Source organism: Hemiscyllium ocellatum, chromosome 8 (genome assembly GCF_020745735.1).
Source record: "Hemiscyllium ocellatum isolate sHemOce1 chromosome 8, sHemOce1.pat.X.cur, whole genome shotgun sequence".
Lineage (NCBI taxonomy): Eukaryota > Metazoa > Chordata > Chondrichthyes > Orectolobiformes > Hemiscylliidae > Hemiscyllium > Hemiscyllium ocellatum.
The window spans coordinates 101,847,191-101,860,863 of NC_083408.1; the positions used below are offsets into that span (position 1 = coordinate 101,847,191).

At 43.4% G+C, this 13,673-nt stretch overlaps 1 protein-coding gene across 1 annotated transcript in view; it reads left to right on the forward strand.

Moving 5' to 3' along the window:
• The window catches only part of LOC132818217 (latent-transforming growth factor beta-binding protein 2-like), a 437,178-nt gene that overhangs the window by 253,030 nt on the left and 170,475 nt on the right, over positions 1-13,673 (forward strand). The window contains exons 14-15 of the mRNA XM_060828998.1: positions 1,630-1,678; positions 6,748-6,846. Coding sequence (XP_060684981.1) covers positions 1,630-1,678; positions 6,748-6,846 — 148 coding nt within the window. The remainder of the gene's footprint in view (positions 1-1,629; positions 1,679-6,747; positions 6,847-13,673) is intronic.

Consider the following 13,673-nt stretch of genomic DNA (forward strand, 5'->3'; position numbering starts at 1 on the left):
TTCTATCATATGCAAACTTAGCCAGAATGCCCTCAGTCCCTTCATATAGATTGTTAATGTATAAAGTGAAAAGTTGTGGTCCCAATACCAACCCTTATGGAACACCACTTGTCACCAGCTGCCATCCTGAGAAAGACCCTTTTATACCCGCTCTCTGCTTCCTGCCAGACAGCCAAGCTTCAATCCATGCTAGCACCTTGCCTCCAATGCCATGGGCATGTATGTTACCCTGTAGCTTCCTGTGTGGCACCTTGTCAAAAGCCTTCTTGAAATCCATGTAGATAAAATCCATTGGCTCTCCTTGGTCTAATCTGCTCATTATTTCCTCCAAAAACTCTAGCAGATTTGTCAGGCATGGCCTCCCCTTGATGAAACCATGATTTGGAGATGCCGGTGTTGGACTGGGGTGTACAAAGTTAAAAATCACACAACACCAGGTTATAGTCCAACAGGTTTAATTGAAAGCACATTAGCTTCTGGAGCGACGCTCCTTCAGCAGGTGATGAATCACCTGATCACCACCTGATGAAGGAGCGTCGCTCTGAAAGCTAGTGCTTCCAATTAAGCCTGTTGGACTATAACCTGGTGTAGTGTGGTTTTTAACTTTGATGAAACCAGGTTGACTTTGCCCTATTTTACATTGCACTTCCAAGTGTTCAGAAACCTCATCCTTCACAGTGGATTCCAGGATCTTACCCAAGACCAAGGTTAGGCTAATCGGTCTGTAATTTACCGACTTGTGCCTACAGAAACAGAATTAGCTCGCCTGATCCATCATTAAAGTGAGGTCATAAGTTAGCACAATGGCAGCTTTGAGAAGGAGTTATCCCAAGGGAACAGGGTCTGTTTTGAACAGAATCTGGCTGGGTGATACCCAATCAGCTTTGGATGCAATTGAGTCCATGACGTGGCACTGAACGAAATTAGTAATATGATGGCATGTTAAGATTACATTTGGGGCTTAGTTATGTTTTCACGCAAAATTGCTGAGGTGGCTGAATACAGAACTGCTGTCACTTTGTTTGGACCCATTCCTGCAATTTCGGCACCTGCAGAGATTTTCCCTTGTGCCAGGCTAGTCACGCGATTGCATGTCTCAAATTGTGGCAGTCTGCACAAAATCAAATTTTAATCTAATCCACAGTGCCAGAATGAGGTGGGTTTGAGACAGATATCCACTTTATTGTCGGCCCAATTTTCATTTCAATCCAGTGCAAAATCAGAGAGAAAATAAACAGATGACCTCCTCCTAATGAACATACTGGATTAAACCCAAGGTTAAGTGTTTGGTCTTGTATGCCTGCACAGTGTGATTTGACAGTATATCAAATTCCTTTTCGAGTTAAATGTATAGGAGTGTGCTACAGCACAAAATTGTTCACACAACTGGATTTGTTGCATAACTTTCAACCACTGTACTTTTTTTTGTTATTTTGATGGTGGAAGAAAGTTTCAATTTAGATTCAACTTTAGCTTCGAAGAATTCCAGCTGCTGCCAATTTGTTCTCTAACAAAATGGCCCAAAAAGTGAAACCAAAAATAAAATGCAATGCTCAATCACATTTCACGGTTAGGTAAAGAAAGTTACTGAATTATCTGCTGAGTGCCATCTGTTTTTGTTTAAAACAGCCTCAACCCTTTGCACCTGCTCATATTCCAAGAATTGATGCCTATCCAGGTGAGTAATAACTAATTTTTTAAGGTTTGTTTATGCATCAGTAATTCCACTGTGGTCTGGATTTAAACTGCATATTTTAATCATCATATGGACACTTGGAACATTACATCTTCATCCACTGCAGTTGATTGCAATCCCAAATTTGTCTTACTGCCTTACCTTCAAACCTAAATGGATGTGTGGGAGTATAAAAACGTGAGCTTTATTTCAATTGGGAAACTGAAAGAGTAAATCATTCTCCCTTAACGTCTGTTAAAATTTGTTGGGTGCATACAAATCATTCCTGAATTGCTGCTGCTTTAGTGAATAAAGCATGCTTTTTAATGTGAGACTTTACCATAATAGTTAAAGATTTTAATTCAAATATGACATCTTTGCATAGAAGTATAATACTAATCAATCGAACAAACATGGACTTCATAGGAATCTTGTCTTTAGCCAGGATGTTGCTGGGTATGGAAAGTTTGAGTTAATAAAAAAAAGCTGGGACTTTACTTGCTAAAGCGTAGGAGGTTGAGAGGTGACCTTATAGAAGGTCATAAAATCATGAGGGGTATACATAGGGTAGTTGTCTTTTCCCTAGAATGGGGGAAATTTCAAGACCAAGGGACTCATTTTTAAGGTGAGAGAAGAGAGATTGCAAAAAAGACACAAGGGGCAATTTGTTTACACGGATGGTGGCTCACGTGTGGAATGAACTTCCAGAGGAAGTGGGGGATGTGAGTACAATTACAACATTTAAAAGATTATTGAATAAATAATGAATAGGAAAGATCTGGAGGGATATGGACTAAGTGCAGGCAGGTGGGACTAGATTAGTTTGGGATTATGTTTGGCACACACCGGTTGGACCAAAGGGTCTGTTTCCATGCTGTATGACTCTATGACTCTTAAGTATTTATTCTTTAAAGTAATTTTGTAAATGTTGTGTTGTTTCCTGCCAACCAAGGCCTCATTCAGATTTCCTGAACCAGGTCTTTGGCTCCCATTTTCACCATCAGTGATCAACTGGTTCAACAGCTGAATTCATCTTTTATCTATAATTTTATTGCAGCTTAGCAACTTAATTACAGGTGAAAGTTATAGCTCACAGGTTCTCATTGTTTTACTTTTGAAGATGATATTCCTGCTGAGGGCATGTTTTTGTCATCTTCCATATCAACGTTTTGTTAAAGCACATCAGTCAAAAGCCACATTTGCAAGGAGAAGGCTGAATATTTTCACCCAAGACAGGAAGTGTGCCATATAGGGGATATCATGATTTCATATGAGGAAAGAAAATAGGACATGCACAATAATATCATGCTTGTTGTTTTTTATTTTTAGTTTGTCTTCCCTGGCTAATAATACAGAGACATCAAAGGAAGGTTTTTGCAGAGTTCCATTAAAGAGGAAAGTTTATGGGAGTTATTGGAGGATTCATATGCAAAGAGGAATGGACAGATTTCTTGAGATATTGGATTTGTTGAAAGATAATATTGGTTGAAATGTGTCAGCTTACCCCAGTTATAAAAGCTCTTCATTATTAGGATATCTAAAAATGCTGTGGTGTCACTGTTCTAGTTGGTGCCATTCCATAGACAGCAAGAGCAGAAATAAAAACAGAAAATGCTGTCAGTGTTCAGCAGGTCTGGTAGCATCCATAAAAGGAGGAATAGAGAAATGAATTTCAAGTCAATGAACATTCATCAGAATTACCAATCACAGTAACTAGTTGTAAGATGGATGTTGGGCACCAGGAGATCTCTGCTCTTTTTAATATAGTCTTACAGGATGTTTATATGCCCATCTGTCAGGTAGATGGGAGGTGGGCCTCAGGCCTCCTCCAGGGGCCTGTGGCTTTAGCAATGCAGCATTCTGTCTCTTAAGACAAGACAGTGTAAGTTTCATAATGCTATCGAATCCTGAAGTGGAATTAAAATTCCAGGATCCTCTGGATCACGTGTAAGAGCTGTCAGCTGGGGTAAGCTGACACCTTGTTCAGCCAATACTATCTTTCGATGAATACAATATTTGTATTTCAAGAAATCTATCCATTTCTCTTCGCATATGAATCCTCACACAAATCCTGTAAGTTTCCCTCTTTTGTGGAACTCTGCAAAAACCTTCCCTTGAGATCTCTTTATTATTAGCCAGGTGAGGCAAACTGAAAAAAACATCTGTGATATTATTGTAAAAGTCCTCTTTACTTTCCCCATATGAAATCCTGATATCCCATATGTGGTATCTTTCCTGTCTTGGGTAAAAAAAAATACAGCCTTCACTTTGAAAATGTAACTTTCGGAAAGCCAACTGGCATAATTCAACAGTGTTTGCAAAGTTAAGTTAATTCGATTGTAGTTATTTCACTCGTTAAAAATATTTGCAAGTTGTGACTAATACATTGGTTTCTGGTTTCCATCGTTGGCAGCTGATGATGCGGATAGTTCACTGCAACCCATCTTCCTTTCCAATATTTCCCAATCAACCTGTTCAGAGATGTTATAACACACTTCTGCAGCAGTTGGGTCTTCAACTTGGGCTCCTGGCTCAAGAAACACAATCTTCCTCTCTAAGCTGAATCTTAGCACCTTCCTTTGATGTCTCTTTATTATTAGCCAGGCAAGGCAAACTAAAAATGAAAAAAAAGCATGATATTTTTGTGCAATGCCTATTTACTTTCCTCATATGAAATCACGATATCCCCTATATGGTACACTTCCTGTCTAATCATCAGTGCTACAGGACCAACCAGTAGAGAATCTGAACTAGAAGAGAAACCACTCCCCACCTCTTCCTCCGCGACATTGATGACTGCATTGGCACCACCTCATGCTCCCGCGAGGAGGTTGAGCAATTCATCAACTTCACCAACACATTCCACCCTGACCTTAAATTTACCTGGACCATCTCTGACACCTCCCTCCCCTTCCTGGACCTCTCCATCTCCATTAATGATGACCAACTTGACACTGACATTTTTTACAAACCCACCAACTCCCACAGCCACTTGGATTACCCTCTTCCCATCCTATCTCTTGCAAAAATGCCATCCCGTATTCCCAATTCCTCCGCCTCCGCCGTATCTGCTGCCAGGAGGACCAGTTCCACCATAGAACACACCAGATGGCCTCCTTCTTTAGAGACCGCAATTTCCCTTCCCACGTGGTTAAAGATGCCCTCCAACACATCTCTGATGAAGGGCTTATGCCCGAAACGTCGAATTTCCTATCCCTTGGATGCTGCCTGACCTGCTGTGCTTTAACCAGCAACGCATTTTCAACTCCAACACATCTCGTCCACATCCCGCACCTCCGCCCTCAGACCACACCCCTCCAACCGTAACAAGGACAGAACGCCCCTGGTGCTCACCTTCCACCCTACCAACCTTCGCATAAGCCAAATCATCCGCAGACATTTTCGCCACCTCCAAAAAGACCCCACCACCAGGGATATATTTCCCTCCCCACCCCTTTCCGCCTTCCACAAAGACCATTCCCTCCGTGACTACCTGATCAGGTCCATACTCCCCTATGACCCACCCTCCCATCCTGGCACTTTCCCTTGCCACCGCAGGAACTGTAAAACCTGTGCCCACACCTCCTCCCTCACCTCTATCCAAGGCCCTAAAGGAGCCTTCCACATCCATCAAAGTTTTACCTGCACATCCACTAGTATCATTTATTGTATCCGTTGCTCCCAATGCGGTCTCCTGTACATTGGGGAGACTGGGCGCCTCCTAGCAGAGCGCTTTAGGGAATATCTCTGAGACACCCGCACCAATCAACCACACCGCCCCGTGGCCCAACATTTCAACTCCCCCTCCCACTCTGCCGAGGACATGGAGGTCCTGGGCCTCCTTCACCGCCGCTCCCTCACCACCAGACGGCTGGAGGAAGAACGCCTCATCTTCCGCCTCGGAACACTTCAACCCCAGGGCATTAATGTGGACTTCAACAGCTTCCTCATTTCCCCTTCCCCCACCTCATCCTAGTTTCAAACTTCCAGTTCAGCACTGTCCCCATGACTTGTCCGGACTTGTCCAATCTGCCTAGCTCCTTTTCCACCTATCCACTCCACCCTCTCCTCCCTGACCTATCACCTTCATCTCCTCCCTCACTCACCCATTGTACTCTATGCTAATCTCTCCGCACCCCCACCTTCCTCTAGCTTATCTCTCCATGCTTCCAGCTCACTGCCTTTATTCCTGATGAAGGGCTTTTCCCTGAAACGTCGATTTTGCTGCTCGTTGGATGCTGCTCTTCCAGCACCACTGATCCAGAACTTGTCTTTCATAACTAAGCATTACGTTCGATATTGCCAACTCCTGCTGTGTGTGTGTTTGATCGTGAGCGTTAAGCACAATAGCTTGTGAGCCCTGCTGATAACCTTCCCAACTAAACTCATAATGTTGTGCTGAAAACAACCAGCCATTGACACATCTCAATGAGTAATTAAGGATTAATTGATTCTGTTATATTCCATCTTTGTCCATGGGCACCTCATATTCTACAATACAACCTCGCCGCTACTCAGTGAAGATCTTGTCAATGCCCTGTACCCAGTTAAAAGATGCAGCGTGTTGTTCTCACTATTGAGTTTGGTTTACAGAATCCCTATGGTGCAGAAGTGGGCCATTTCAGCCCTTCAAGTCTGCACGTACCCTCCAAAGAGCATCCCACCCAGACCCACACCATCTTTGCATTTCCTGTGGCCAACCTAGCTAGCCTGCACATCCCTGGACACTACAGGGCAATTTAACATGGCCAATCTTCCTAACCTGCATATTTTCCAACTGTGTTGGAGGAAACTGGAGCATCCAGTAGAAATCCATATGGGCAATGTGCAAACTCCATACAGACAGTCACCGAAGCCTGGAATTGAACCTGCGTCCCTGATGCTGTGAGGCACCAATGCTGACCACTATGCCATCCTCTAGTCTTTCTGGACTTCTAGCTCATTTCTGCCACATATAATGCCATAGGTCACACTGTTCAGGCTGCTGTCAGATTCCACCCTTAGTTTTAATCCCATTCTTTGACTTTGGGACAGATTAGTTTATGAATTGATGGTTGATTTTTGTCCTACAGTGGAAGTACTAGTGAAGACAAGCCCACCTACTCTGGTGCAAATTGTTCCGGAACCTACCCCGAGACAGGTGGCTTCAGTGTTTGCAACAGAAATTTCAGGTAAGTCCCCATTCTATAGCTTACAATTTCGAATGCAATTCATTTTGTCATTAGCACATCCAAAGACATTGAAATTGTTAAAAGTAGCAGCAGATTTTGAATTTCAGGTTAATAGCTTGAACTGAAAAGAACTTGTATATGAATATTTTTCATGTCAAGAAATATGTTTGTGTAAATTTGCTGGAGAAATTATGTAAGAATGGTTGGCAAGTCTTTGTTTCATGCACTTAAAAATAATTCTTACTAGCTGTGGCAACTGAAAATTATTCCTTGAAAATCATCCAGCATCACCCAATAAATTCAAAATAATGAGCATGTCTTATACAATAATATAAGAATGCAAATAGAACTGGCACACAAAGCAACCCATTTCATTTCTTGTTGGTGCTGGTACCTTATTGTAGACCAGGCAGCATTTAGAGATAAGGGGCTGGATTTGTGTGCTTTCAGTGGAGGTAAGGCTTGGCATTGGATATATGGTGGACAGACTGTTTACCTACCCACCCTTTACCCCACGATATAGGGGAAGGGATTACCAGGAGTGGTAGAGTCTCCAATTATGTAAATAACTAACAAGATGAGCAGGTTCGGTGGATTGGACATGCTCAATTGCCTGTAGTGTCTAGGAATGTGCAATCTGGGTGGATTTGCCATGGGAAGTACAGAGTTACGGGGATAGGAAAGGGGTGGATCTGGGCAGGATGCTCTTCGGAAGGTCGATGCGGACATGATGGGCTGAATGGCCTGCTTCCACACTGTAAGGATTCTATGATTCTAACACATGTTGCTGGACCCATATTAATCATAATATCATGAGCATGGTCAGTCTATTTTTAAAAGGTGTTTGAAAGGGGAGAGATGAAGAGGAATGCTGCTTTGCACATCAAAAGCACCCCAAGCCATTCTATGATGATATATCCTCTTCCTTTTCCTTGTTGGGACGTCAAAACACACAACTCCACTCCATCATCACCTCTTCCAGTCCTTCTCCACCCAATGTCCCCCCTCCAACGTACCTAGTTCAGGGATTCCATTGCTGCTGTTCTTGGATTGGTTAGCTCAGTTGGCTGGACAGCTTGTTTGCAATGCAACGTGATGCCAGTAGCAAGGGCTTCGATTCCCATATCAGCTGAGGTGACCATTCCTTCTCAAACTCTCCCCTCACCTAAGGTATGGTGACCCTCGGGTTAAACCACCACTACTCATTTCTCTATCTTGAATGGGAGAGCAATCCTATAGCCCAGTAACACTATGGTGACTTTACCTTCACCCTCTTCTTGGGCTTGAGTGCAGTCCTGACCACATCCACTTTGGTAGAATTAAGAAGCAAAGGGACAATTCTGCACTTCATTTGAGGGAATAAATTGGGCATGTAGAAAGGCATGGAAGGCACTGTACAAAATGCACACTCTTCCATTCCTTCAATGTCCATGGCTTTTAAACTTCTGTTAGTAAGTATAATTCTTGTTGCAATTATTATTATAGAGAAATGCAAATTTCAAAGATGATATCGAACAATGTTGTAGAAACAAAGCTGAAATTCTCCTAATCGTCAGAGTCTGGCATTGAACTAAAATAATTTTTTTACATTCAGCAATATATAATCTTCCAGCTGAAAGTTCAGCTACAGTTTTATTCCTGGTTTAATTTGGCATCAGCTCAACACTGAAGTCAAACAAGTAGGAAATTAGCATCCAAAACTCTCATGTGCAATTTTTGAACTCTTGTAAGTCAACCAAAAGGAAATTGATAATTGTTCAATTCCTTATATATACCTGCGCAAAGCTATTAATTGCAAATAGTTTTCATTTGAACTTTTACATACTGAGGTCTTTCTGAGGATAAATTCACAAATTAGACTTTGTGCATTTTCTGTGGTATATTTCTTCAAGACCTAAGGATTCAAGATGTCTATCTTCTGATAAATGAGACCAGTAAAATGTGCGCATGAGGATAGACTATTTTAACACAGGAGCCTCGTTTCAACAATAAAATGCATTTTAAAAATGTGAATAGACACTAAGTATCTCGTTAAAAAGATGTACCATCTGTGTCAAGGATGATTGAGTCTCAATAAATGACCATCAATGTCTACGCTGTCTCATTTCAGTCGTAAAACTATATTATTACCTTATGCTTGTGTAAATGGAATGTGTGTTGTGAACAACCAATTGGCGGCAAAAATTGTCCCTGTGTTCGCACAGATAGCGCCTGTTTTGCAACATTGCCATGAAAGCCCTTCTCATCATGCACCATTCTCTGCAGTGAAACGCCATCTACAGGTGCTGTGTCCAGCAGTGTTTCTTATTATTTATTCATTATTCGTTGATAGAATGTGGATGTTGTTGGTTGGGTCAATATTTACACACAAGCCTCAATAGCCCCTTGATCTGAATGGCTTGGTGAGGCCATTTCTGAAGCCAGTTAATAGTCAGCCATGTTGGAGTGATTCTGGAATCACACGTAGGCCAGACCAAGTATCGACAGCAGATTCCCTTCCTTGAAGGGTGTTAGTGAACCAAATAAAGCCTGGGCAATGCAACTGCTGGCAATGGACTGTTGCTTGTTTGTTGGATCTACAATTAGTGACGTTTTGGTCAGGGCAAAGAGAGTGGCTGGATGGGGGCAGCTCTGGAAGCATACTGTGTAAGACACAAACCGAGAAAGGTGAATTGGCGGACCCCTACTTGCATGTAACCTATCCTGGGTCATCGTGTAGATGAGGCAGATTTGGACTGGACGGCACACTTGAGACAGAATATCTGATGAATCTGCTGAGGCTCAGGCAAAATGTTTTCACATAGCAACCTTTTTGCAATCAGAAAAGGAGGCAGGTTCATTTGAGGAATTCAATGGAGCTCGTTGGACTACTATATGAAAAGGAAGAAAGTGTAGGGTTTTGGAGAGAAGGTATTAGGTGAGCTGCTCTTTCAGAGAGCTAGCACAGACCCTTTGAACCAAATGACCTCCTTCTGTATCGTGATAGTTCTGTGATTAATATGGGCAATGATGAAAAGGACCAGGATGTTACCAAGACTGAAGGTTTGAATTACAATGAGAGGCTGGATAGGTTGGGACTTATGTCCCTGGAGCGACAGAGGCTGAAGTTTATAAAATCACGAAAGGTCTTTTTTCCTAGGGTAGGAGAGCCCAAAAACTTGAGGACATGGCTTTAAGTTGAGAGGGGAAAGATTTAAAAGGGACCCAAGGGGTAAATGTTTCACAAAGAGGGTAATGTATATGGAACAAGCTACCGGTTGGGTGGGGTGTGGGTGGGGTGGGGGTGGGGTGTGGTGGTGTTGGGGAGGGTGGTGGGAAGGTTGGGGGGGGGGGGGGGGGAGGTGGTATAGCATTTAAAAGATATTAGGCCAGGTACATGGATTGGAAAAGTTTAGAGGGATAGGAGCCAAACTCAGGAAAATGGGACTGGTTCAGTTTAGGACGTTTGTTTGGCATGGACGAGTTGGGCCAAAGAGCCTTTTTCTGTGCTGTATGACAATGACTGTATAATTTGTTTCCCTCCTTTTGCATTCCCTCATTCTCTGAACTCACTCAACTGTGATTACTATCTCTTTATTTCCATGGCTGGTCTTTAAGTATCACCAGCTGTTTTCTGCCCAACAGCTGGCCAGCCTATTACTGGGCAGACTGCCAGGATGTGGCAAAGTGTTATAATGTGGTCTGACTGTTAAGTTTTGACAGGATTTCAGAATCGGGAGAAAGTGAGGACTGCAGAGACTTGAGATCAGAGTCAAGAGTGTGGTGCTGGAAAAGCACAGCAAGACAGGCAGCATCCGAGGAGCAGGGGAATCGACGTTTTGAGCATAAGCCCTTCATCAGGAATGAGTTTGTGGGCCAAGGGGGCTGAGAGATAAATGGGAGGAGGATGGGGCTGGGGAGAAGATATCTGGGAATGCGTTAGGTAGATCAGTCCCTACAGTGTGGAAGCAGGCCATTCGGCCTATTGAGTCCACACCAACCTAGTGAACCTTGCCTGGACTGCCTTCGATGCCAATGTCTTTCATTTGATCAGGAGAACAAAATAGCCCGCAGTATTCGAGGTATAAATTAACTCGTGCTTTGTATTGTTTTAGCAAGATTTCCCAAGTTTTATACTCCATTTCCTTTGAAGTAAAGGCCAATGTGTACTTTTCCTTCCCTGTTACCCAATGATCGTTCCTGCTAGTGTTTTGTGATTTATTGAGGTGGACTCCAAATCCCTGTGTGCTTTATGCTGTCCTTCTCAATTCAAATAATGTTTGAGTGCCTTATTCTTCCTGCCAAAGTGTGTAAGCTCACATTTTCCCATGTTGTATTCCATCTGCCAAGTTTTTGCCCACTCACTTAACCTGTCTATATGCCTCTGTAGATTCTTTATACTATCCTCCAACTTGCCTTCCGAACTATTTTTGTCTCACCCACAAGCTTGTCAATGTTCCCTTCCCCTCATCCAAGTTATAACATATATTGAAATAATTCAGCACGGTGGCTCAGTGGTTAGCACTGCTGCCTCACAGCGCCAGAGACCCTCGTTCAATTCCCACCTTGGGCAACTGTCTGTGTGGAGTTTGCAAGTTCTCCCTGTGTCTGCGTGGGTTTCCTCCAGGTACTCCAGTTTCCTCCCACAGTCCAAAGATGTGCAGGTTAGGTGAATTGGCCACGCTAAACTGCCCATCGTGTTAGGTGTATTAGTCAGAGGTGAATGTAGTCGAATGGGTCTGGGTGGGTTGCTCTTCTGAGGGTCAGTGTGGACTTGTTGGGCCGAAGGGCCTGTTTCCTCTCTGTAGCAAATCTAATCTATCTAAATAATTCTGGCCCCAGCATTGTCCCTGTGGCACTTCTCTAGTTATACGTCACCATCCTGGAAGTGCACCCTTATCCAACTCTCCGTATTAAGTTAGTTAGCTAATTCTCTATCCACACTAATATCCTCCCCCATCACCATAGGCTCTTATAAAGTCATAGAGTATATATATATGCAACAAGAAACAGAAACTTCAGTCCAACTCGTTCATGCCGGGGCGACATGCTGGCTGAGTAGTTAGCACTGCTGCCTCACATCGCCAAGGACCTGGGTTCAATTGGAGCAACGGGTGACTGCTTGCATGGCGTTTGCACATTCTACTTGTGACCACATGGTTTTCCTCTGGGTGCTCTGGTTTCGGTGGATTGGCCATGCTAAATTTCCCATAGTGTCCAGGGATGTCTAGTTAGGTAGATTAGCCATGGGAAATCCAGGGTTACAGGGATGAGGTAGGGGAGTGAGTCTGGATCGGATGCTCTTCAGAGGGTCAGTGCACACCCGATAGGCTGAATGTCCTATTCCACATTGTCGGGACTATATGGTTCTATACAGATCAAGTTTCCCAAGCTACACTTGACCCATTTGTCTGAGTTTGGCCCATATCCCCTTTTAAATGTTGTAACTGTACCTGCATCTACCACTTCCTCTGACAGTTCATTCCACAAAGCAGCCTCTTTGTGAAAAAGTTGCCCACAACTCTTTTTCCTCTCACCTTAAAATTATGTACGCCAGTTTTCAACTCCCCAACTCTGGGGAGAAGACTTTGTTTTTCACTTTATCTAAGTCCCTCAGGATTTTATAAACCTCTAAGGTCACCCATCAAACTCCTCCGTCCTAGTGAAAAAATATCCCAGCTTATCCAGCCTCTCCCTGTAACTCAAACCCTCCAGTCCTGATAACACCCTTGTAAATCTTTTATGCACCCTCTCCAATTTAATAATATCCTTCTTATAGCAAGGAAACCAGAATTGGACACAGTACTCCAAAAGTGGCCTCACCGACATCCTGTACAGCCACAACATGATGTCTCAAAGCCTGTACTCAATGCTCTGACCAATGAAGGCAAGTGTACTAAATGCTGCCGCCTTGGTCACAGTAGGTACCCTGGCCCTTATCCCCTAATAACTAGACTTATTAGCCACTGAACCCTCAACCACAGCCAGCGCTAGAATATGCTCCAGGTTCCAGGATGTAACAGTCTCGGCAGCTGCCAGGGTAGTGTGCACACACTTCCAGGTTGTGGTAACCATAAGTATTGATCAGCTGCACTTCAACAGAATGAAGCCCCTTCTTGCTGATGAATCCTGCAGCATTGTTGATATGGCTCATGCATCTGAGCGGATCCAGCTATATTCCTGAATCTTACTGCTTGAGCTATAGCTCTGAGCTCGCCATGGGGAATCAAAGTCAACCAGTGTGATCTTGCACAGATGGCGTCGGTTTCTGTTGTGATGTATATTGTAGCTGCTTGGCCGTGAAATCCTACACCTGGAAGGTGCCAGTCACATGAAAGTTCAGAGCGACTGTCACCTTCACAGCCATCAGGAGGTGATGGACTCCCAGCACTGCCACACTCCTATAGCTTGTAAGAACCTCGTAACTATTGGACAAATGTAGGGACCAAATCTCCTTCTGGGTCCACATACCTGCCTCAGCTGCAGTCACAGCCTCCTGTTCCTGCTCAAAGACCAAATTTGAATGATATAATCTGAGGGATGTGACTACCTCTGGGAGAAAGGTGTCCACTAACTTTACTCCTCCATGATGTGGCACACTGTCTATAAATTAAGCTCCGGCTTTTTGGCTCTGATTCAGATTATCTTGAGTTACAAATATTTTCTAACCGTGTGCTCATTCGGGATCACCTTGGTATCCAGTTGTTCCCGCATGCTGCAGCAACAACACATCACCCGTCTTGCTACTGCCATTGCATTTTATTTCAATTATTACTTAATTTCATTGGTATCACTGTTATTCACATGTGAACAATACCCCACTTTTTACACGCTATTGTAATGTTTTT